The 24818-nt window shown below is 53.8% G+C and overlaps 1 protein-coding gene across 4 annotated transcripts in view; it reads right to left on the reverse strand.

The window, feature by feature from the left end:
• Positions 1 to 4817: 4817 nt before the first annotated feature.
• Positions 4818 to 24818, reverse strand: part of HSF2BP (heat shock transcription factor 2 binding protein) — an 80524-nt gene continuing 60523 nt past the window's right edge. For all 4 annotated transcript variants that reach the window (XM_072139068.1, XM_072139067.1, XM_072139065.1 and 1 more), the window contains exons 6-8: positions 18795 to 18912; positions 12700 to 12803; positions 4818 to 5982 (exon numbers count right to left, since the gene is read on the reverse strand). In XM_072139068.1, coding sequence (XP_071995169.1) covers positions 5780 to 5982; positions 12700 to 12803; positions 18795 to 18912 — 425 coding nt within the window. In that variant the 3' untranslated portion in view covers positions 4818 to 5779. The remainder of the gene's footprint in view (positions 5983 to 12699; positions 12804 to 18794; positions 18913 to 24818) is intronic.

Below are 24818 nucleotides of genomic sequence, written 5' to 3' on the forward strand. Positions count from 1 at the left end.
TAAGTAAATTTGCCCCAGTGTCTGACACACAGTCCCGGGATCTCACATACTGAGGTTGGTTTGTAAGGTAGTCTAGGATCCAACTACAGAGGTGCTGGTCCACTCCAGCCAGATCCAGTTTGTCTCTTAGTAGCCCTGGCTGTATAGTATTGGAGAAATCAAAGAACATAGGGGGTCATTTACTAAGGGCCCGATTCGCGTTTTCCCGACGCGTTACCCGAATATTTCCGATTTGCGCCGATTGTACCTGAATTTCCCCGGGATTTTGGCGCACGCGATCGGATTGTGGCGCATCGGCACCGGCATGCGCGCGACGGAAATCGGGGGCGTGGCAGAACGAAAACCCGACGTATTCGAAAAAAACGCCGCATTTAAGAACGGAAAATGTGTCGCTCGGGACGCACTTACCTTCACTCAGCCCGAGCCGGTGAACTCTGGTGCGTTCAGATGCTTTTCAGCGCAGCAGCGCCACCTGGTGGACGGTGGAGGAACTGCCTTATTAAATCCCGTCCGGACCCGAATACAGCGCAGAGAACGCGCCGCTGGATCGCGAATGGACCGGGTAAGTAAATCTGCCCCATAGGGTCACGGATCGCACTTTCGTCGGAATTTGCACTTTTTTCGGGGATTGCACGGCTTGGACAGGTATATAACAGGTGTCTGCACTGTGATTGTGTCGCACGCGATTGGATTGGATAGAAATCGGGGGGTGGCCGCCAGACGGTCTGAATGGTTCAAACTGAGAGCGGAATTTAACTTTCTAATTGTGTCACAAGACCAAGCACTTACATGCACCAGGAAGAAGAAGGTGAACTCCGGGGACCTAAACGGGGAAGCAACACATGCAGGATATCGGGGCACAATCTTAGTAAGTCCCCGCACAGCGCATTATACACGGACAATACACTTACATGCACCAGGAAGAAGAAGGTGAACTCCAGGGACCTGAGAGGGGAAGTGACACATGCAGGATATCGGGCGCAGGATCTTAGTGACTCCCCGCACAGCTCATTATACACGGACAATGCACTTACATGCACCAGGAAGAAGAAGGTGAACTCCAGGGACCTGAGTAGGGAAGCGACACATGCAGGATATCGGGTGCAGGATCTTAGTGACTCCCCGCACAGCGCATTATACACGGACAATGCACTTACATGCACCAGGAAGAGGAAGGTGAACTCCAGGGACCTGAGCGGGGAAGTGACACATGCAGGATATCGGGTGCAGGATCTTAGTGACTCCCCGCACAGCGCATTATACACGGACAATGCACTTACATGCACCAGGAAGAAGAAGGTGAACTCCAGGGACCTGAGTGGGGAAGTGACACATGCAGGATATCGGGTGCAGGATCTTAGTGACTCCCCGCACAGCGCATTATACACGGACAATGCACTTACATGCACCAGGAAGAAGAAGGTGAACTCCAGGGACCTGAGCGGGGAAGCGACACATGCAGGATATCGGGTGCAGGATCTTAGTGACTCCCCGCATAGCGCATTATACACGGACAATGCACTTACATGCACTAGGAAGAAGAAGGTGAACTCCAGGGACCTGAGCGGGGAAGCGACACATGCAGGATATCGGACGCATGATCTTAGTGACTCCCCGCACAGCGCATTATACACGGACAATGCACTTACATGCACCAGGAAGGAGAAGGTGAACTCCGGGGACCTGAGCGGGGAAGCGTCACATGCATCGGGCGCGCGCTCGTAGTGAATCGGTGCAGATGTGCATTCCAGTCGCACAATGCACTTTCGGGGATCGCGCAGGATGGGTAAGTAAATGTGCCGCAATGTGTCTATTGCATTTCCTAACAACTGCTTCCCAGACTATGACTACAGCATGTCACCAGGAGGTGCAGGAGGAAGCACGGTGCCAGGAGTAAATGAGCCCCACTGTGTATACTTGTGCAACAGCCCTGCCAATGCATAGGTTAGGTGGTTGTTGCAAATAGCGCCCTCACCATGTTAGGAACTGCTAGGGAAACTGTCCATCACTCTAGGAGATTTCCAAAAGTGGAGAACGTAGACATTGTAGCTTGAAGCCACTGCCTGCTAAGGTAAGAGTTAATATGTGAAATGTTAGTAACCAATTATATCCTTTGCATTATTGTAAAGCAAGCTGGAAGCTGATTGGAGGCTGCTGCCACCTGAGCAGGGGAGCACATGTCAGTAAGTAGCAGGAGAGAGCAGCAGCTGACAGGAAGCAGAGGTGTCCCAGGCCACTTCCTGACACCTTGAGCAAATCAAGAGACTAAGCCCCTGAGCAGAGGTCCGCCATCTGGACTCGGCTCCTTCTACCAGCCAAACCTAAAGCTACTAGCAGGCTGTGAGCGACCCTTCCTGTGGACCAGCTATCTCCTACCAGCTCTGCTGATTCTTCTGCTGTTATTGTTTGGCCGTTGAAGTTCAATAAAGAACCATGAGTAGTTTTGCACAATGTTGCCTCCGTCTGATCCCTGGTTTCAGCGGTTACCACCACGGGCTCCCCATCCATCACCCAGTAACTTATCTTACACTCAGGGGTTGCCCCAGGGAAAACCAGTACATCAGCCTCTCCTTCCATATTTCTTGCACAAACCACCAGCTGGAGACCTGCCAGGCTGTAGGACAGCCCTCCGGTCCCCATACCAAGCAGTGTGACATCAGTGAGCCCTAGGCCGTAACCGCCAGCCACTCCAGTAGGCTCCGGTGGGGGGTGTACGTGCTGTGTAGGCTCCGGTGGGGGGTGGTGTACGTGCTGTGTAGGCTCCGGTGGGGAAGGAGGTGTACGTGCTGTGTAGGCTCCGGTGGGAGTGGTGTACGTGCTGTGTAGGCTCCGGTGGGAGTGGTGTAGGTGCTGTGTAGGCTCCGGTGGGAGTGGTGTACGTGCTGTGTAGGCTCCGGTGGGAGTGGTGTACGTGCTGTGTAGGCTCCGGTGGGGGGTGGTGTACGTGCCGTGTAGGCTCCGGTGGGGGGTGGTGTACGCGCTGTGTAGGCTCTGGTGGGGGTGGTGTATGTGCTGTGTAGGCTCTGGTGGGGGGTGTACGCGCTGTGTAGGCTCTGGTGGGGGGTGTATGTGCTGTGTAGGCTCCGGTGGGGGGTGTACGCGCTGTGTAGGCTCCGGTGGGAGTGGTGTACGTGCTGTGTAGGCTCCGGTGGGGGGTGGTGTACGTGCCGTGTAGGCTCCGGTGGGGGGTGGTGTACGCGCTGTGTAGGCTCTGGTGGGGGTGGTGTATGTGCTGTGTAGGCTCTGGTGGGGGGTGTACGCGCTGTGTAGGCTCTGGTGGGGGGTGTATGTGCTGTGTAGGCTCCGGTGGGGGTAGTGTACGTGCTGTGTAGGCTCCGGTGGGGGGGGGGGGTGTATGTGCTGTGTAGGCTCCGGTGGGGGGTGGTGTACGCGCTGTGTAGGCTCTGGTGGGGGTGGTGTATGTGCTGTGTAGGCTCTGGTGGGGGGTGTACGCGCTGTGTAGGCTCTGGTGGGGGGTGTATGTGCTGTGTAGGCTCCGGTGGGGGGTGTACGCGCTGTGTAGGCTCCGGTGGGGGGTGAACGTGCTGTGTAGGCTCTGGTGGGGGGTGTACGTGCTGTGTAGGCTCCGGTGGGGGTTGTACGTGCTGTGTAGGCTCCGGTGGGGGTTGTACGTGCTGTGTAGGCTCCGGTGGGGGGTGTACGTGCTGTGTAGGCTCCGGTGGGGGGTGTACGTGCTGTGTAGGCTCCGGTGGGGGTTGTACGCGCTGTGTAGGCTCCGGTGGGGGGTGTACGCGCTGTGTAGGCTCCGGTGGGGGTTGTACGTGCTGTGTAGGCTCCGGTGGGGGTTGTACGTGCTGTGTAGGCTCCGGTGGGGGTTGTACGCGCTGTGTAGGCTCCGGTGGGGGGTGTATGTGCTGTGTAGGCTCCGGTGGGGGGTGTATGTGCTGTGTAGGCTCCGGTGGGGGGTGTACGTGCTGTGTAGGCTCCGGTGGGAGGGGTCAGTGTACGTGCTGTGTAGGCTCCGGTGGGGGGTGTACGTGCTGTGTAGGCTCCGGTGGGGGGTGTACGTGCTGTGTAGGCTCCGGTGGGGGGGGGGGGGTTTACGTGCTGTGTAGGCTCCGGTGGGGGGTGGTGTATGTGCTGTGTAGGCTCCGGTGGGGGGGGGGGGGTGTACGTGCTGTGTAGGCTCCGGTGGGAGGGGGGGGTGTACGTGCTGTGTTGGCTCCGGTGGGGGGTGGTGTACATGCCGTGTAGGCTCCAGTGGGGGGTGTACGTGCTGTGTAGGCTCCGGTGGGGGTTGTACGCGCTGTGTAGGCTCCGGTGGGGGGTGTACGTGCTGTGTAGGCTCCGGTGGGGGTTGTACGCACTGTGTAGGCTCCGGTGGGGGGTGTACGCGCTGTGTAGGCTCCGGTGGGGGTGGTGTACGCGCTGTGTAGGCTCCGGTGGGGGTGGTGTACGCGCTGTGTAGGCTCCGGTGGGGGGTGTACGTGCCGTGGAGGCTCCGGTGGGGGGTGTACGCGCTGTGTAGGCTCCGGTGGGGGGTGTACGCGCTGTGTAGGCTCCGGTGGGGGGTGTACGTGCCGTGGAGGCTCCGGTGGGGGGTGTACGCGCTGTGTAGGCTCCGGTGGGGGGTGTACGCGCTGTGTAGGCTCCGGTGGGGGGTGTACGCGCTGTGTAGGCTCCGGTGGGGGGTGTACGTGCCGTGGAGGCTCCGGTGGGGGGTGTACGCGCTGTGTAGGCTCCGGTGGGGGGTGTACGCGCTGTGTAGGCTCCGGTGGGGGGTGTACGTGCCGTGTTTGTAATCGGAGATGGAATCTTTAGGAATTTCCTGCATTCAAGTTAAATGTACGAACATCAACACAGCAAAGGAAGAACTTTAATATCCAACCAAGAACAGCAACAAACCAGACAGTGACATCACAACTAAGGAGGAACATGTGCTAGTGACATCACAGCTGAGGAGAACATGTGCTAGTGACATCACAGCTGAGGAGAACATGTGCTGGTGACATCACAGCTGAGGAGAACATGTGCTGGTGACATCACAGCTGAGGAGAACATGTGCTGGTGACATCACAGCTGAGGAGAACATGTGCTGGTGACATCACAACTAAGGAGGAACATGTGCTGGTGACATCACAACTAAGGAGGAACATGTGCTGGTGACATCACAGCTGAGGAGAACATGTGCTGGTGACATCACAGCTGAGGAGAACATGTGCTGGTGACATCACAGCTGAGGAGAACATGTGCTGGTGACATCACAGCTGAGGAGGAACATGTGCTGGTGACATCACAGCTGAGGAGAACATGTGCTGGTGACATCACAGCTGAGGGGGAACATGTGCTGGTGACATCACAGCTGAGGAGAACATGTGCTGGTGACATCACAGCCGAGGGGGAACATGTGCTGGTGACATCACAGCTGAGGAGAACATGTGCTGGTGACATCACAGCTGAGGGGGAACATGTGCTGGTGACATCACAGCTGAGGGGGAACATGTGCTGGTGACATCACAGCTGAGGAGGAACATGTGCTGGTGACATCACAGCTGAGGAGGAACATGTGCTGGTGACATCACAGCTGAGGAGGAACATGTGCTGGTGACATCACAGCTGAGGAGAACATTTGCTGGTGACATCACAGCTGAGGAGAACATTTGCTGGTGACATCACAGCTGAGGGGGAACATGTGCTGGTGACATCACAGCTGAGGGGGAACATGTGCTGGTGACATCACAGCTGAGGGGCACAAGGCATGAAGTTGAGGAATGGCTGATGGCTGGTTCCGATCGTATAACCTTACAGTAACATTAGACTATGTGTGCGGCGCGGGGCCCTTCAGTTCCTCCAGGAGCTCGGCGGCCATTTTCTGTACATCTGGATTGGCTGTATGGGACAGCTGTGTGATGTGGGGCAGGCAATCTTGTAGATCTTCCCATAACATGTGCAGAACCTCAGGCTCCAGAACCAAGGACTGGATGAGACGCAGAGTGTGCAGGCAGACCTCAGAGTCTGGATCTAGAAGGAAGAGAAGGCTCAACCTGAACATCTGAGAGGGCAAGGAACCTCCAACCTCTAGACCACAGCAGGGTCACCAGAAGAAGATGCTCCAAAGGGTTTTCAGTCCCAGGAGAGACATCACACTCCATGATGAGCCAGCACAGGAGAGACATCACACTCCATGATGAGCCAGCACAGGAGAGACATCACACTCCATGATGAGCCAGCACAGGAGAGACATCACACTCCATGATGAGCCAGCACAGGAGAGACATCACACTCCATGATGGGCCAGCACAGGAGAGACATCACACTCCATGATGGGCCACCCCAGGAGAGACACCACACTCCATGATGGGCCAGCACAGGAGAGACACCACACTCCATGATGGGCCAGCACAGGAGAGACATCACACTTCATGATGGGCCAGCACAGGAGAGACACCACACTCCATGATGAGCCAGCACAGGAGAGACATCACACTCCATGATGGGCCAGCACAGGAGAGACATCACACTCCATGATGGGCCAGCACAGGAGAGACATCACACTCCATGATGGGCCAGCACAGGAGAGACATCACACTCCATGATGGGCCAGCACAGGAGAGACACCACACTCCATGATGGGCCACCCCAGGAGAGACATCACACTCCATGATGGGCCACCCCAGGAGAGACATCACACTCCATGATGGGCCACCCCAGGAGAGACATCACACTCCATGATGGGCCACCCTAGGAGAGACATCACACTCCATGATGGGCCACCCCAGGAGAGACATCACACTCCATGATGGGCCACCCCAGGAGAGACAACACACTCCATGATGGGCCACCCCAGGAGAGACATCACACTCCATGATGGGCCAGCACAGGAGAGACATCACACTCCATGATGGGCCAGCACAGGAGAGACACCACACTCCATGATGGGCCAGCACAGACGAGACACCACACTCCATGATGGGCCAGCACAGGAGAGACATCACATTCCATGATGGGCCAGCACAGGAGAGACATCACACTCCATGATGGGCCACCCCAGGACAGACACCACACTCCATGATGGGCCAGCACAGGAGAGACATCACACTCCATGATGGGCCAGCACAGGAGAGACATCACACTCCATGATGGGCCAGCACAGGAGAGACATCACACTCCATGATGGGCCAGCACAGGAGAGACACCACACTCCATGATGGGCCACCCCAGGAGAGACATCACACTCCATGATGGGCCACCCCAGGAGAGACATCACACTCCATGATGGGCCACCCTAGGAGAGACATCACACTCCATGATGGGCCACCCCAGGAGAGACATCACACTCCATGATGGGCCACCCCAGGAGAGACACCACACTCCATGATGGGCCAGCACAGGAGAGACATCACACTCCATGATGGGCCAGCACAGGAGAGACATCACACTCCATGATGGGCCAGCACAGGAGAGACATCACACTCCATGATGGGCCACCCCAGGAGAGACACCACACTCCATGATGGGCCACCCCAGGAGAGACATCACACTCCATGATGGGCCACCCCAGGAGAGACATCACACTCCATGATGGGCCACCCCAGGAGAGACAACACACTCCATGATGGGCCACCCCAGGAGAGACATCACACTCCATGATGGGCCAGCACAGGAGAGACATCACACTCCATGATGGGCCAGCACAGGAGAGACATCACACTCCATGATGGGCCAGCACAGGAGAGACATCACACTCCATGATGGGCCACCCCAGGAGAGACATCACACTCCATGATGGGCCAGCACAGGAGAGACACCACACTCCATGATGGGCAAGCACAGGAGAGACACCACACTCCATGATGGGCAAGCACAGGAGAGACATCACACTCCATGATGGGCCAGCACAGGAGAGACACCACACTCCATGATGGGCAAGCACAGGACAGACATCACACTCCATGACGGGCCACCCCAGGAGAGACATCACACTCCATGACGGGCAAGCACAAGAGAGACATCACACTCCATGATGGGCCACCCCAGGAGAGACATCACACTCCATGATGGGCCACCCCAGGAGAGACATCACACTCCATGATGGGCCACCCCAGGAGAGACATCACACTCCATGATGGGCCACCCCAGGAGAGACATCACACTCCATGACGGGCCACCCCAGGAGAGACATCACACTCCATGACGGGCCACCCCAGGAGAGACATCACACTCCATGACGGGCCACCCAAGGAGAGACATCACACTCCATGACGGGCCACCCCAGGAGAGACATCACACTCCATGACGGGCCACCCCAGGAGAGACATCACACTCCATGACGGGCCACCCCAGGAGAGACATCACACTCCATGACGGGCCACCCCAGGAGAGACATCACACTCCATGACGGGCCACCCCAGGAGAGACATCACACTCCATGACGGGCCAGCACAGACGAGACACCACACTCCATGATGGGCCACCCCAGGAGAGACATCACACTCCATGATGGGCCAGCACAGGAGAGACATCACACTCCATGATGGGCCAGCACAGACGAGACACCACACTCCATGATGGGCCAGCACAGGAGAGACATCACACTCCATGATGGGCCAGCACAGGAGAGACATCACATTCCATGATGGGCCAGCACAGGAGAGACATCACCCTCCATGATGGGCCACCCCAGGAGAGACATCACACTCCATGATGGGCCACCCCAGGAGAGACATCACACTCCATGATGGGCCACCCCAGGAGAGACATCACACTCCATGATGGGCCACCCCAGGAGAGACATCACACTCCATGATGGGCCACCCCAGGAGAGACATCACACTCCATGATGGGCCACCCCAGGAGAGACATCACACTCCATGATGGGCCACCCCAGGAGAGACATCACACTCCATGATGGGCCACCCCAGGAGAGACATCACACTCCATGATGGGCCACCCCAGGAGAGACATCACACTCCATGATGGGCCACCCCAGGAGAGACATCACACTCCATGATGGGCCACCCCAGGAGAGACATCACACTCCATGATGGGCCACCCCAGGAGAGACATCACACTCCATGATGGGCCACCCCAGGAGAGACATCACACTCCATGATGGGCCACCCCAGGAGAGACATCACACTCCATGATGGGCCACCCCAGGAGAGACATCACACTCCATGATGGGCCACCCCAGGAGAGAAATCACACTCCATGATGGGCCAGCACAGGCGAGACATCAGACTCCATGATGGGCCAGCACAGGCGAGACATCACACTCCATGATGGGTCAGCACAGGCGAGACATCACACTCCATGATGGGCCAGCACAGGAGAGACACCACACTCCATGATGGGCCAGCACAGGAGAGAGACAACACTCCATGATGGGTCAGCACAGGCGAGACATCACACTCCATGATGGGCCACCCCGGGAGAGACATCACACTCCATGATGGGCCACCCCAGGAGAGACATCACACTCCATGATGGGCCAGCACAGGAGAGACATCACACTCCATGATGGGCCACCCCAGGAGAGACTTCACACTCCATGATGGGCCAGCACAGGAGAGACATCACACTCCATGATGGGCCACCCCAGGAGAGACATCACACTCCATGATGGGCCAGCACAGGAGACACCACAATCCATGATGGGCCAGCACAGAAGAGACACCACACTCCATGATGAGCCAGCACAGGAGAGACATCACACTCCATGATGAGCCAGCACAGGAGAGACATCACACTCCATGATGAGCCAGCACAGGAGAGACATCACACTCCATGATGAGCCAGCACAGGAGAGACATCACACTCCATGATGGGCCAGCACAGGAGAGACACCACACTCCATGATGGGCCAGCACAGGAGAGACACCACACTCCATGATGGGCCAGCACAGGAGAGACACCACACTCCATGATGGGCCAGCACAGGAGAGACACCACACTCCATGATGGGCCAGCACAGGAGAGACACCACACTCCATGATGGGCCAGCACAGGAGAGACACCACACTCCATGATGGGCCAGCACAGGAGAGACACCACACTCCATGATGGGCCAGCACAGGAGAGACACCACACTCCATGATGGGCCAGCACAGGAGAGACACCACACTCCATGATGGGCCAGCACAGGAGAGACACCACACTCCATGATGGGCCAGCACAGGAGAGACACCACACTCCATGATGGGCCAGCACAGGAGAGACACCACACTCCATGATGGGCCAGCACAGGAGAGACACCACACTCCATGATGGGCCAGAACAGGAGAGACACCACACTCCATGATGGGCCAGAACAGGAGAGACATCACACTCCATGATGGGCCAGCACAGGAGAGACATCACACTCCATGATGGGCCACCCAAGGAGAGATATCACACTCCATGATGGGCCAGCACAGGAGAGACATCACACTCCATGATGGGCCACCCCAGGAGAGACATCACACTCCATGATGGGCCACCCCAGGAGAGACATCACACTCCATGATGGGCCACCCCAGGAGAGACATCACACTCCATGATGGGCCACCCCAGGAGAGACATCACACTCCATGATGGGCCAGCACAGGAGAGACATCACACTCCATGATGGGCCACCCAGGAGAGACACCACACTCCATGATGGGCCAGCACAGGAGAGACATCACACTCCATGACGGGCCACCCCAGGAGAGACATCACACTCCATGATGGGCCACCCCAGGAGAGACATCACACTCCATGATGGGCCAGCACAGGAGAGACATCACACTCCATGATGGGCCAGCACAGGAGAGATATCACACTCCACTCCATAGAGCAAGCAGAGGCCTAGACAATGCTGAGGAATGCACAGGACAGCAGGCAGAGGTCTAGAAAATTCTAAGTAGTGGATACAGAAAGTAGACTGGGAAATTGAACAACTTTTCATTATACAAACAATATCAATTATTTGCTAAAAGTGGACGATCCCTTTAATCTATTGTGTATTGTTATATACATTCTGGTTATTATTACTGCATCTGCATAGAAAGTAGAAAGGGTTAACAACTGACAGCCTGACCGCTAGAGTGACAGGTGATGTCTGGAAGTTGTTTACTGCCATAGAATATTAAGGGGACACAATGTAAGTCTATGGGAAAATGCTTTGTCATTGTGTTTGTGCTGATATGTGACTCCTCCTCCCCTGGTAGACCCAGTCCCTGGAGTCTAGTGATGGGACTTGCAGCTCTTCTGGCTCCTCACCATCTCCCTATTAAATATATAATAGTCCAGCCAGTCACTCCACTCCACTCTACTTTAACTTTATTTTAACCGGTTAAAGGGGGCGTGGTGAGGTGATTATGGGAGGGGTTAAGTGAGTGGGTGCAGAGGGCGGGGGAGATGCAGTGGGTAATCCTCCTTGACTACTCTCAAGTAGTGGGGGCTGAATTCCTCCACCAGTTGTTTAAAGAAGACCTGTCACCAGATTTTGACCCCCCCCCCCCCCCTGAGTAACAATCCTGTGACTCTTCTCTCTGGCAGTAAACCACACCCCCTTATTGTGACTGACAGCTCGGCATCTCTTCAAATCCCTGCTCTGCATCCATAGGGACCTTATGCTACAGACATATAAACCTCAATGTACAGATGGAAAATACATAGACAAATACACAGTGCCTTGTGTTACATTCATGTGACCAGTGACATCATCGCAGGTCCTTCAGCCTTCTAAGAATAGCAAACTGTACACCACGCATGTATGTGATCACATGAGATCACAGCAGCCTCCATGGAGGATGAGGAGGAGTAGAGGTCCACGGAGACTGCTGTGACTTCATGTGATCAGATACATTCATGGGGTACAGTTTGCTATTGTTAGGAGGCTGAAGGACCTGAGATGATGTCACTCTGGTCACATGACATGAACTGTGACCAGTAAGGAAGCGAAGGCATGGGGAGGAGTAGATGGGAGGGGCTAAATGAGCAGGACCCGCCCCCTCTGATGCCAGGGAATAGAAGATGAAAGGGGATTTATATGGATGTAAGCGAAACAATTTTAAGCTAAAATAAGGGGGTCAGTCAGTTACTGCCGCTGTATAGGAACCTGTCACTGGCCGCATATGTGCTGACAGGTTCCCTTAATCACTTAAATGCTACAATGTGTCCTCCACATCTATGGGGTCTCAGAGGAGGGGGAGTGTAAGCAACACACAATGGGGCAGATTTACTTACCCGGTCCATTCGCGATCCAGCGGCGCGTTCTCTGCGGGGGATTCGGGTCCGGCCGGTATTCACTAAGGCAGTTCCTCCAGGACGTCCACCAGGTGTCGCTGCTGCGACCAAGCCGGGCCGAGTGAAGGTAAGTGCAAGCTCCGCAACACTTTTTTTTTTTTTTTTTTTAAATGCGGCGGTTTTTCCGAATCCGTCGGGTTTTTTTTCGGCCACGCCCCCGTTTTACGTCGCGTGCATGCCAGCGCCGATGCGCCACAATCTGATCGCATGTGCCAAAATCCCGGGGCAATTCAGGGGAAATCGGCGCAAAAGGGAAAAATTTTTGTAACCTGCCGGAAAAACGCGAATCGGGCCCTTAGTAAATGACCCCCAATGTCTCAGCCCCCCTGCCCCCGCAGTAACTGGGTGCTGGGGTCCCCATTATTATAATAGTTATTATGTGACTGTCTGTATATGTCCCCTATGATGTGTAACGCTACGGCATATGATGGCGACATAGATACATATAGATCATATAGATCCTCTCACCAGTCAAGAGCTGCTGAAGCCGAGACCTGAGTCCTGAGTGCTGACTCATCCAGACGAGACCCTCACGATGTATGGAGACATTATACAGAGACATCAGGATGAGACTGCAGGAGAGAGAAGGAGAGAATCACATCCAGCCAGGACTGTCACTCACATACAGCTGTCATATAGTGCCACATCTATCTATAGGGGACAGTCACTCACATACAGCTGTCATATAGTGCCACATCTATCTATAGGGGACAGTCACTCACATACAGATGTCATATAGTGGCAGGTCTATCTATAGGGGGCAGTCACTCACATACAGCTGTCATATAGTGCCACATCTATCCATAGGGGGCAGTCACTCACATACAGCTGTCATATAGTGCCACATCTATCTATAGGGGACAGTCACTCACATACAGCTGTCATATAGTGTCATGTCTGTCTATAGGGGGCAGTCACTCACATACAGCTGTCATATAGTGTCATGTCTGTCTATAGGGGGCAGTCACTCACATACAGCTGTCATATAGTGTCATGTCTGTCTATAGGGGGCAGTCACTCACATACAGCTGTCATATAGTGCCACATCTATCTATAGGGGACAGTCACTCACATACAGCTGTCATATAGTGCCACATCTATCTATAGGGGGCAGTCACTCACATACAGCTGTCATATAGTGCCACATCTATCTATAGGGGACAGTCACTCACATACAGCTGTCATATAGTGCCACATCTATCTATAGGGGGCAGTCACTCACATACAGCTGTCATATAGTGCCATATCTATCTATAGGGGCAGTCACTCACATACAGCTGTCATATAGTGCCACATCTATCTATAGGGGACAGTCACTCACATACAGCTGTCATATAGTGTCATGTCTGTCTATAGGGGGCAGTCACTCACATACAGCTGTCATATAGTGCCACATCTATCTATAGGGGACAGTCATTCACATACAGCTGTCATATAGTGCCACATCTATCTATAGGGGACAGTCACTCACATACAGCTGTCATATAGTGCCACATCTATCTATAGGGGACAGTCACTCACATACAGCTGTCATATAGTGCCCCATCTATCTATAGGGGGCAGTCACTCACATACAGCTGTCATATAGTGCCACATCTATCTATAGGGGACAGTCACTCACATACAGCTGTCATATAGTGCCCCATCTATCTATAGGGGGCAGTCACTCACATACAGCTGTCATATAGTGCCCCATCTATCTATAGGGGGCAGTCACTCACATACAGCTGTCATATAGTGCCACATCTATCTATAGGGGACAGTCACTCACATACAGCTGTCATATAGTGCCACATCTATCTATAGGGGGCAGTCACTCACATACAGATGTCATATAGTGCCACATCTATCTATAGGGGCAGCCACTCACATACAGCTGTCATATAGTGCCACATCTATCTATAGGGGGCAGTCACTCACATACAGCTGTCATATAGTGCCACATCTATCTATAGGGGACAGTCACTCACATACAGCTGTCATATAGTGCCACATCTATCCATAGGGGGCAGTCACTCACATACAGCTGTCATATAGTGCCACATCTATCCATAGGGGACAGTCACTCACATACAGCTGTCATATAGTGCCACATCTATCCATAGGGGACAGTCACTCACATACAGCTGTCATATAGTGCCACATCTATCTATAGGGGGCAGTCACTCACATACAGCTGTCATATAGTGCCACATCTATCTATAGGGGGCAGTCACTCACATACAGCTGTCATATAGTGCCACATCTATCTATAGGGGACAGTCACTCACATACAGCTGTCATATAGTGCCACATCTATCTATAGGGGGCAGTCACTCACATACAGCTGTCATATAGTGCCACATCTATCTATAGGGGCAGCCACTCACATACAGCTGTCATATAGTGCCACATCTATCCAAAGGGGACAGTCACTCACATACAGCTGTCATATAGTGCCACATCTATCTATAGGGGCAGCCACTCACATACAGCTGTCATATAGTGCCACATCTATCTATAGGGGACAGTCACTCACATACAGCTGTCATATAGTGCCATATCTATCTATAGGGGCAGTCACTCACATACAGTTGTCATATAGTGCCACATCTATCTATAGGGGACAGTCACTCACATACAGCTGTCACATAGTGCCACATCTATCTATAGGGGGCAGTCACTCACATACAGCTGTCATATAGTGCCACATCTATCTATAGGGGACAGTCACTCACATACAGCTGTCATATAGTGCCACATCTATCCATAGGGGGCAGTCACTCACATACAGCTGTCATATAGTGGCAGGTCTATCTATAGGGGGCAGTCACTCACATACAGCTGTCATATAGTGCCACATCTATCTATAGGGGGCAGTCACTCACATACAGCTGTCATATAGTGCCACATCTATCTATAGGGGGCAGTCACTCACATACAGCTGTCATATAGTGCCACATCTATCCATAGGGGGCAGTCACTCACATACAGCTGTCATATAGTGCCACATCTATCTATAGGGGACAGTCACTCACATACAGCTGTCATATAGTGCCACATCTATCTATAGGGGGCAGTCACTCACATACAGCTGTCATATAGTGCCACATCTATCCATAGGGGGCAGTCACTCACATACAGATGTCATATAGTGCCACATCTATCCATAGGGGGCAGTCACTCACATACAGCTGTCATATAGTGCCACATCTATCCATAGGGGGCAGTCACTCACATACAGATGTCATATAGTGCCACATCTATCTATAGGGGGCAGTCACTCACATACAGCTGTCATATAGTGCCATATCTATCTATAGGGGACAGTCACTCACATACAGCTGTCATATAGTGCCATATCTATCTATAGGGGGCAGTCACTCACATACAGATGTCATATAGTGCCACATCTATCTATAGGGGGCAGTCACTCACATACAGCTGTCATATAGTGCCACATCTATCTATAGGGGGCAGTCACTCACATACAGATGTCATATAGTGCCACATCTATCCATAGGGGACAGTCACTCACATACAGCTGTCATAAAGTGCCACATCTATCCATAGGGGGCAGTCACTCACATACAGCTGTCATATAGTGCCACATCTATCCATAGGGGGCAGTCACTCACATACAGCTGTCATATAGTGCCACATCTATCTATAGGGGACAGTCACTCACATACAGCTGTCATATAGTGCCACATCTATCCATAGGGGGCAGTCACTCACATACAGCTGTCATATAGTGCCACATCTATCTATAGGGGGCAGTCACTCACATACAGATGTCATATAGTGCCATATCTATCTATAGGGGACAGTTACTCACATACAGCTGTCATATAGTGCCACATCTATCTATAGGGGGCAGTCACTCACATACAGATGTCATATAGTGCCACATCTATCCATAGGGGACAGTCACTCACATACAGATGTCATATAGTGCCACATCTATCCATAGGGGACAGTCACTCACATACAGATGTCATATAGTGCCACATCTATCTATAGGGGACAGTCACACACATACAGCAGTTATATAGTGCCACATCTATCTATAGGGGGCAGTCACTCACATACAGCTGTCACATAGTGCCACATCTATCTATAGGGGGCAGTCACTCACATACAGCTGTCATATAGTGCCACATCTATCTATAGGGGGCAGTCACTCACATACAGATGTCATATAGTGCCACATCTATCCATAGGGGACAGTTACTCACATACAGCTGTCATATAGTGCCACATCTATCTATAGGGGGGCAGTCACTCACATACAGATGTCATATAGTGCCATATCTATCTATAGGGGACAGTCACTCACATACAGATGTCATATAGTGCCACATCTATCTATAGGGGGCAGTCACTCACATACAGCTGTCATATAGTGGCAGGTCTATCTATAGGGGGCAGTCACTCACATACAGATGTCACATAGTGCCACATCTATCTATAGGGGGCAGTCACTCACATACAGCTGTCATATAGTGCCACATCTATCTATAGGGGGCAGTCACTCACATACAGATGTCATATAGTGCCACATCTATCTATAGGGGACAGTCACTCACATACAGCTGTCATATAGTGCCACATCTATCCATAGGGGACAGTTACTCACATACAGCTGTCATATAGTGCCACATCTATCTATAGGGGACAGTCACTCACATACAGATGTCATATAGTGCCACATCTATCTATAGGGGGCAGTCACTCACATACAGCTGTCATATAGTGGCAGGTCTATCTATAGGGGGCAGTCACTCACATACAGATGTCATATAGTGCCACATCTATCTATAGGGGACAGTCACTCACATACAGATGTCATATAGTGGCAGGTCTATCTATAGGGGACAGTCACTCACATACAGCTGTCATATCGTGCCATATCTATCTATAGGGGACAGTCACTCACATACAGCTGTCATATAGTGCCACATCTATCTATAGGGGGCAGTCACTCACATACAGCTGTCATATAGTGCCACATCTATCTATAGGGGGCAGTCACTCACATACAGCTGTCATATAGTGCCACATCTATCCATAGGGGACAGTTACTCACATACAGATGTCATATAGTGCCACATCTATCAATAGGGGGCAGTCACTCAAATACAGCTGTCATATAGTGCCACATCTATCTATAGGGGGCAGTCACTCACATACAGATGTCATATAGTGCCACATCTATCTATAGGGGACAGTCACTCACATACAGATGTCATATAGTGCCACATCTATTCATAGGGGGCAGTCACTCACATACAGATGTCATATAGTGCCACATCTATCTATAGGGGGCAGTCACTCACATACAGATGTCATATAGTGCCACATCTATCTATAGGGGCAGCCACTCACATACAGCTGTCATATAGTGCCACATCTATCTATAGGGGCAGTCACTCACATACAGATGTCATATAGTGCCACATCTATCTATAGGGGACAGTCACTCACATACAGATGTCATATAGTGCCACATCTATTCATAGGGGGCAGTCACTCACATACAGATGTCATATAGTGCCACATCTATCTATAGGGGCAGTCACTCACATACAGATGTCATATAGTGGCAGGTCTATCTATAGGGGACAGTCACTCACATACAGCTGTCATATAGTGCCACATCTATCTATAGGGGGCAGTCACTCAAATACAGCTGTCATATAGTGCCACATCTATCCATAGGGGACAGTTACTCACATACAGCTGTCATATAGTGCCACATCTATCTATAGGGGACAGTCACTCACATACAGATGTCATATAGTGCCACATCTATTCATAGGGGGCAGTCACTCACATACAGATGTCATATAGTGCCACATCTATCTATAGGGGGCAGTCACTCACATACAGATGTCATATAGTGCCACATCTATCTATAGGGGCAGCCACTCACATACAGCTGTCATATAGTGCCACATCTATCAATAGGGGACAGTCACTCACATACAGCTGTCATATAGTGCCACATCTATCTATAGGGGGCAGTCACTCACATACAGCTGTCATATAGTGCCACATCTATCTATAGGGGGCAGTCACTCACATACAGCTGTCATATAGTGCCACATCTATCTATAGGGGACAGTCACTCACATACAGCTGTCATATAGTGCCACATCTATCTATAGGGGACAGTCACTCACATACAGCTGTCATATAGTGCCACATCTATCTATAGGGGGCAGTCACTCACATACAGCTGTCATATAGTGCCACATCTATCTATAGGGGACAGTCACTCACATACAGCTGTCATATAGTGCCATATCTATCTATAGGGGACAGTCACTCACATACAGCTGTCATATAGTGCCACATCTATCTATAGGGGGCAGTCACTCACATACAGATGTCATATAGTGCCACATCTATCTATAGGGGACAGTCACTCACATACAGCTGTCATATAGTGCCACATCTATCTATAGGGGCAGTCACTCACATACAGCTGTCATATAGTGCCACATCTATCCAAAGGGGACAGTCACTCACATACAGCTGTCATATAGTGCCACATCTATCTATAGGGGACAGTCACTCACACTCTGAGGCGGCTGCAGGTCCCTGATCTGATCTTTCCTAGGAGATGGATCCAATTCTCCATGAGTTCTCTGCAGGAGGACATCAGGAAATCCCTTCCACAGGACACGGCGGCCACGTCTTAAAGAAAGATGGTTGGAAAAAGTGAGAGGAAAGTCAGGAGACTCGGAATGGATGGATTCATGGTGGGCACCCAGAATACCCCCCATACTCATCGCCCAGCACCCAGTGCAGCACATTTACCCAGACCAGTGCAGTGTGAACACTATGGGGGTCATTTACTAAGGGCCCGATTCAGGTTTTCCCGACGTGTTACCCGAATACTTCCGATTTGCGCCGATTTTTCCTGTATTGCCCCGGGATTTTGGCACACGCAATCAGATTGTGGTGCATCGGTGCTGGCATGCACGTGACGGAAATCGGGGGGTGTGGCTGAGCGAAAACCCGACGGATTCGGGCTTATTTACTAAGGGTGGCGCGCTGCACTTTCGTCGGACTTTGCTCCATTTTCGGGATTTGCACGGCTGGGACAGGTATATAACAGGTGTCTGCGCTGCTTCCATGTAAAAGATATCGGGCGCAGGATCTTAGTGACTCCCCGCACAGCGCATTATACATGGACAATGCACTTACATGCACCAGGAAGAAGAAGGTGAACTCCAGGGACCTGAGCGGGGAAGCGACACATGCAGGATATCGGGTGCAGGATCTTAGTGACTCCCCGCACAGCGCATTATACACGGACAATGCACTTACATGCACCAGGAAGAAGAAGGTGAACTCCAGGGACCTGAGCGGGGAAGTGACACATGCAGGATATCGGGTGCAGGATCTTAGTGACTCCCCGCACAGCGCATTATACATGGACAATGCACTTACATGCACCAGGAAGAAGGTGAACTCCGGGGACCTGAGCGGGGAAGCGACACATGCAGGATATCGGGTGCAGGATCTTAGTGACTCCCCGCACAGCGCATTATACACGGACAATGCACTTACATGCACCAGGAAGAAGAAGGTGAACTCCAGGGACCTGAGCGGGGAAGTGACACATGCAGGATATCGGCGCAGGATCTTAGTGACTCCCCGCACAGCGCATTATACACGGACAATGCACTTACATGCACCAGGAAGAAGAAGGTGAACTCCAGGGACCTGAGCGGGGAAGGGACACATGCAGGATATCGGGTGCAGGATCTTAGTGACTCCCCGCACAGCGCATTATACACGGACAATGCACTTACATGCACCAGGAAGAAGAAGGTGAACTCCAGGGACCTGAGCGGGGAAGGGACACATGCAGGATATCGGGTGCAGGATCTTAGTGACTCCCCGCACAGCGCATTATACACGGACAATGCACTTACATGCACCAGGAAGAAGAAGGTGAACTCCAGGGACCTGAGCGGGGAAGCGACACATGCAGGATATCGGGCGCAGGATCTTAGTGACTCCCCGCACAGCGCATTATACACGGACAATGCACTTACATGCACCAGGAAGAAGAAGGTGAACTCCAGGGACCTGAGCGGGGAAGTGACACATGCAGGAAATGGGGTGCAGGATCTTAGTGACTCCCCGCACAGCGTATTATACACGGACAATGCACTTACATGCACCAGGAAGAAGAAGGTGAACTCCGGGGACCTGAGCGGGGAAGCGACACATGCAGGATATCAGGGGGAGGATCTTAGTGACTCCCCGCACAGCACATTATACACGGACAATGCACTTACATGCACCAGGAAGAAGAAGGTGAACTCCGGGGACCTGAGCGGGGAAGCGACACATGCAGGATATCGGACGCAAGATCTTAGTGACTCCCCGCACAGCGCATTATACACGGACAATGCACTTACATGCACCAGGAAGAAGAAGGTGAACTCCTGGGACCTGAGCGGGGAAGTGACACATGCAGGATATCAGGTGCAGGATCTTAGTGACTCCCTGCACAGTGTATTATACACGGACAATGCACTTACATGCACCAGGAAGAAGAAGGTGAACTCCGGGGACCTGAGCGGGGAAGCGACACATGCAGGATATCGGACGCAAGATCTTAGTGACTCCCCGCACAGCGCATTATACACGGACAATGCACTTACATGCACCAGGAAGAAGAAGGTGATCTCCGGGGACCTGAGCGGGGAAGCGACACATGCAGGATATCGGGTGCAGGATCTTAGTGACTCCCCGCACAGCGCATTATACACGGACAATGCACTTACATGCACCAAGAAGAAGAAGGTGAACTCCGGGGACCTGAGCGGGGAAGCGACACATGCAGGATATCGGGAGCAGGATCTTAGTGACTCCCCGCACAGCGCATTATACACGGACAATGCACTTACATGCACCAGGAAGAAGAAGGTGAACTCCAGGGACCTGAGTGGGGAAGTGACACATGCAGGATATCAGGTGCAGGATCTTAGTGACTCCCCGCACAGCGTATTATACACGGACAATGCACTTACATGCACCAGGAAGAAGAAGGTGAACTCCAGGGACCTGAGCGGGGTAGGGTTAGTGACGTGACTGTAAATGTGACTTAGCACCGGACACTTTGTAAATCTGTGGGGGGAAGCTGGGGGGTACATCTGTAGGGGAAGCTGGGGGGTACATCTGTAGGGGGAAGCTGGGGGGTACATCTGTAGGGGGAAGCTGGGGGGTACATCTGTAGGGGGAAGCTGGGGGGTACATCTGTAGGGGGAAGCTGGGGGGTACATCTGTAGGGGGAAGCTGGGGGGTACATCTGTAGGGGGAAGCTGGGGGGTACATCTGTAGGGGGAAGCTGGGGGGTACATCTGTGGGGGGAAGCTGGGGGGTACATCTGTGGGGGGAAGCTGGGGGGTACATCTGTAGGGGGCAGCTGGGGGGTACATCTGTGGGGGGAAGCTGGGGGGTACATCTGTAGGGGGCAGCTGGGGGGTACATCTGTGGGGGGAAGCTGGGGGGTACATCTGTGGGGGGAAGCTGGGGGGTACATCTGTGGGGGGAAGCTGGGGGGTACATCTGTGGGGGGAAGCTGGGGGGTACATCTGTAGGAGGAAGCTGGGGGGTACATCTGTAGGGGGAAGCTGGGAGGTACATCTGTAGGGGGAAGCTGGGGGGTACATCTGTAGGGGGAAGCTGGGAGGTACATCTGTGGGGGGAAGCTGGGGGGTACATCTGTGGGGGGAAGCTGGGGGGTACATCTGTAGGGGGAAGCTGGGAGGTACATCTGTAGGGGGAAGCTGGGGGGTACATCTGTGGGGGGAAGCTGGGGGGTACATCTGTAGGGGGAAGCTGGGGGGTACATCTGTGGGGGGAAGCTGGGGGGTACATCTGTAGGGGGAAGCTGGGGGGTACATCTGTGGGGGGAAGCTGGGGGGTACATCTGTAGGGGGAAGCTGGGGGGTACATCTGTAGGGGGAAGCTGGGGGGTACATCTGTAGGGGGAAGCTGGGGGGTACATCTGTAGGGCGAAGCTGGGGGGTACATCTGTGGGGGGAAGCTGGGGGGTACATCTGTGGGGGGAAGCTGGGAGGTACATCTGTAGGGGGAAGCTGGGGGGTACATCTGTGGGGGGAAGCTGGGGGGTACATCTGTAGGGGGAAGCTGGGAGGTACATCTGTAGGGGGAAGCTGGGGGGTACATCTGTGGGGGGAAGCTGGGGGGTACATCTGTAGGGGGAAGCTGGGGGGTACATCTGTGGGGGGAAGCTGGGGGGTACATCTGTAGGGGGAAGCTGGGGGGTACATCTGTAGGGGGAAGCTGGGGGGTACATCTGTAGGGGGAAGCTGGGGGGTACATCTGTAGGGGGAAGCTGGGGGGTACATCTGTAGGGCGAAGCTGGGGGGTACATCTGTGGGGGGAAGCTGGGGGGTACATCTGTGGGGGGAAGCTGGGAGGTACATCTGTAGGGGGAAGCTGGGGGGTACATCTGTGGGGGGAAGCTGGGGGGTACATCTGTAGGGGGAAGCTGGGGGGTACATCTGTAGGGGAAAGCTGGGGGGTACATCTGTGGGGGGAAGCTGGGGGGTACATCTGTGGGGGGAAGCTGGGGGGTACATCTGTAGGGGAAAGCTGGGGGGTACATCTGTGGGGGAAGCTGGGAGGTACATCTGTGGGGGGAAGCTGGGGGGTACATCTGTGGGGGGAAGCTGGGGGGTACATCTGTGAGGGGGCAGCTGGGGGGTACATCTGTGGGGGGAAGCTGGGGGGTACATCTGTAGGGGGAAGCTGGGGGGTACATCTGTGGGGGGAAGCTGGGGGGTACATCTGTAGGGGGAAGCTGGGGGGTACATCTGTGGGGGGAAGCTGGGGGGTACATCTGTAGGGGGAAGCTGGGGGGTACATCTGTGGGGGGAAGCTGGGGGGTACATCTGTAGAGGGAAGCTGGGGGGTACATCTGTAGGGGGAAGCTGGGAGGTACATCTGTAGGGGGAAGCTGGGGGTACATCTGTGAGGGGAAGCTGGGAGGTACATCTGTAGGGGGAAGCTGGGGGGTACATCTGTGGGGGGAAGCTGGGGGGTACATCTGTGGGGGGAAGCTGGGGGGTACATCTGTAGGGGGAAGCTGGGGGGTACATCTGTAGGGGGAAGCTGGGGGGATACATCTGTAGGGGGAAGCTGGGGGGTACATCTGTAGGGGGAAGCTGGGGGGTACATCTGTAGGGGGAAGCTGGGGGGTACATCTGTAGGGGGAAGCTGGGGGGATACATCTGTAGGGGGAAGCTGGGGGGTACATCTGTGGGGGGAAGCTGGGGGGTACATCTGTGGGGGGAAGCTGGGGGGTACATCTGTGGGGGGAAGCTGGGGGGTACATCTGTGGGGGGAAGCTGGGGGGTACATCTGTGAGGGGAAGCTGGGAGGTACATCTGTAGGGGGAAGCTGGGGGGTACATCTGTAGGGGGAAGCTGGGGGGTACATCTGTGAGGGGAAGCTGGGGGGTACATCTGTAGGGGGAAGCTGGGGGATACATCTGTAGGGGGAAGCTGGGGGGTACATCTGTAGGGGGAAGCTGGGGGGTACATCTGTAGGGGGAAGCTGGGGGGTACATCTGTGGGGGGAAGCTGGGGGGTACATCTGTGGGGGGAAGCTGGGGGGTACATCTGTAGGGGGAAGCTGGGAGGTACATCTGTGGGGGGAAGCTGGGGGGTACATCTGTAGGGGGAAGCTGGGAGCATACATCTGTGAGGGGGAAGCTGGGGGGTACATCTGTAGGGGGAAGCTGGGGGGTACATCTGTAGGGGGAAGCTGGGGGGTACATCTGTAGGGGGAAGCTGGGGGGTACATCTGTAGGGGGAAGCTGGGGGGTACATCTGTAGGGGGAAGCTGGGGGGTACATCTGTGAGGGGGCAGCTGGGGGGTACATCTGTAGGAGGAAGCTGGGGGGTACATCTGTAGGGGGAAGCTGGGGGGTACATCTGTAGGGGGAAGCTGGGGGGTACATCTGTAGGGGGAAGCTGGGGGGTACATCTGTGAGGGGGCAGCTGGGGGGTACATCTGTGGGGGGAAGCTGGGGGGTACATCTGTAGGGGGAAGCTGGGAGGTACATCTGTAGGGGGAAGCTGGGGGGTACATCTGTGGGGGGAAGCTGGGGGGTACATCTGTGGGGGGAAGCTGGGGGGTACATCTGTAGGGGGAAGCTGGGGGGTAGATCTGTAGGGGGAAGCTGGGGGGTACATCTGTAGGGGGAAGCTGGGGGGTACATCTGTGGGGGGAAGCTGGGGGGTACATCTGTGGGGGGAAGCTGGGGGGTACATCTGTGGGGGGAAGCTGGGGGGTACATCTGTAGGAGGAAGCTGGGGGGTACATCTGTAGGGGGAAGCTGGGGGGTACATCTGTAGGGGGAAGCTGGGGGGTACATCTGTGGGGGGGTACATCTGTGGGGTAGATCCGTGGGGGGAAGCTGGGGGTACATCTGTGGGGGGAAGCTGGGGGGTACATCTGTGGGGGGAAGCTGGGGGGTACATCTGTAGGGGGAAGCTGGGGGGTACTTCTGTGGGGGGAAGCTGGGGGGTACATCTGTAGGGGGAAGCTGG

The sequence above is a fragment of the Engystomops pustulosus genome, chromosome 2, assembly GCF_040894005.1.
Source record: "Engystomops pustulosus chromosome 2, aEngPut4.maternal, whole genome shotgun sequence".
NCBI classification, from domain to species: Eukaryota; Metazoa; Chordata; class Amphibia; order Anura; family Leptodactylidae; genus Engystomops; species Engystomops pustulosus.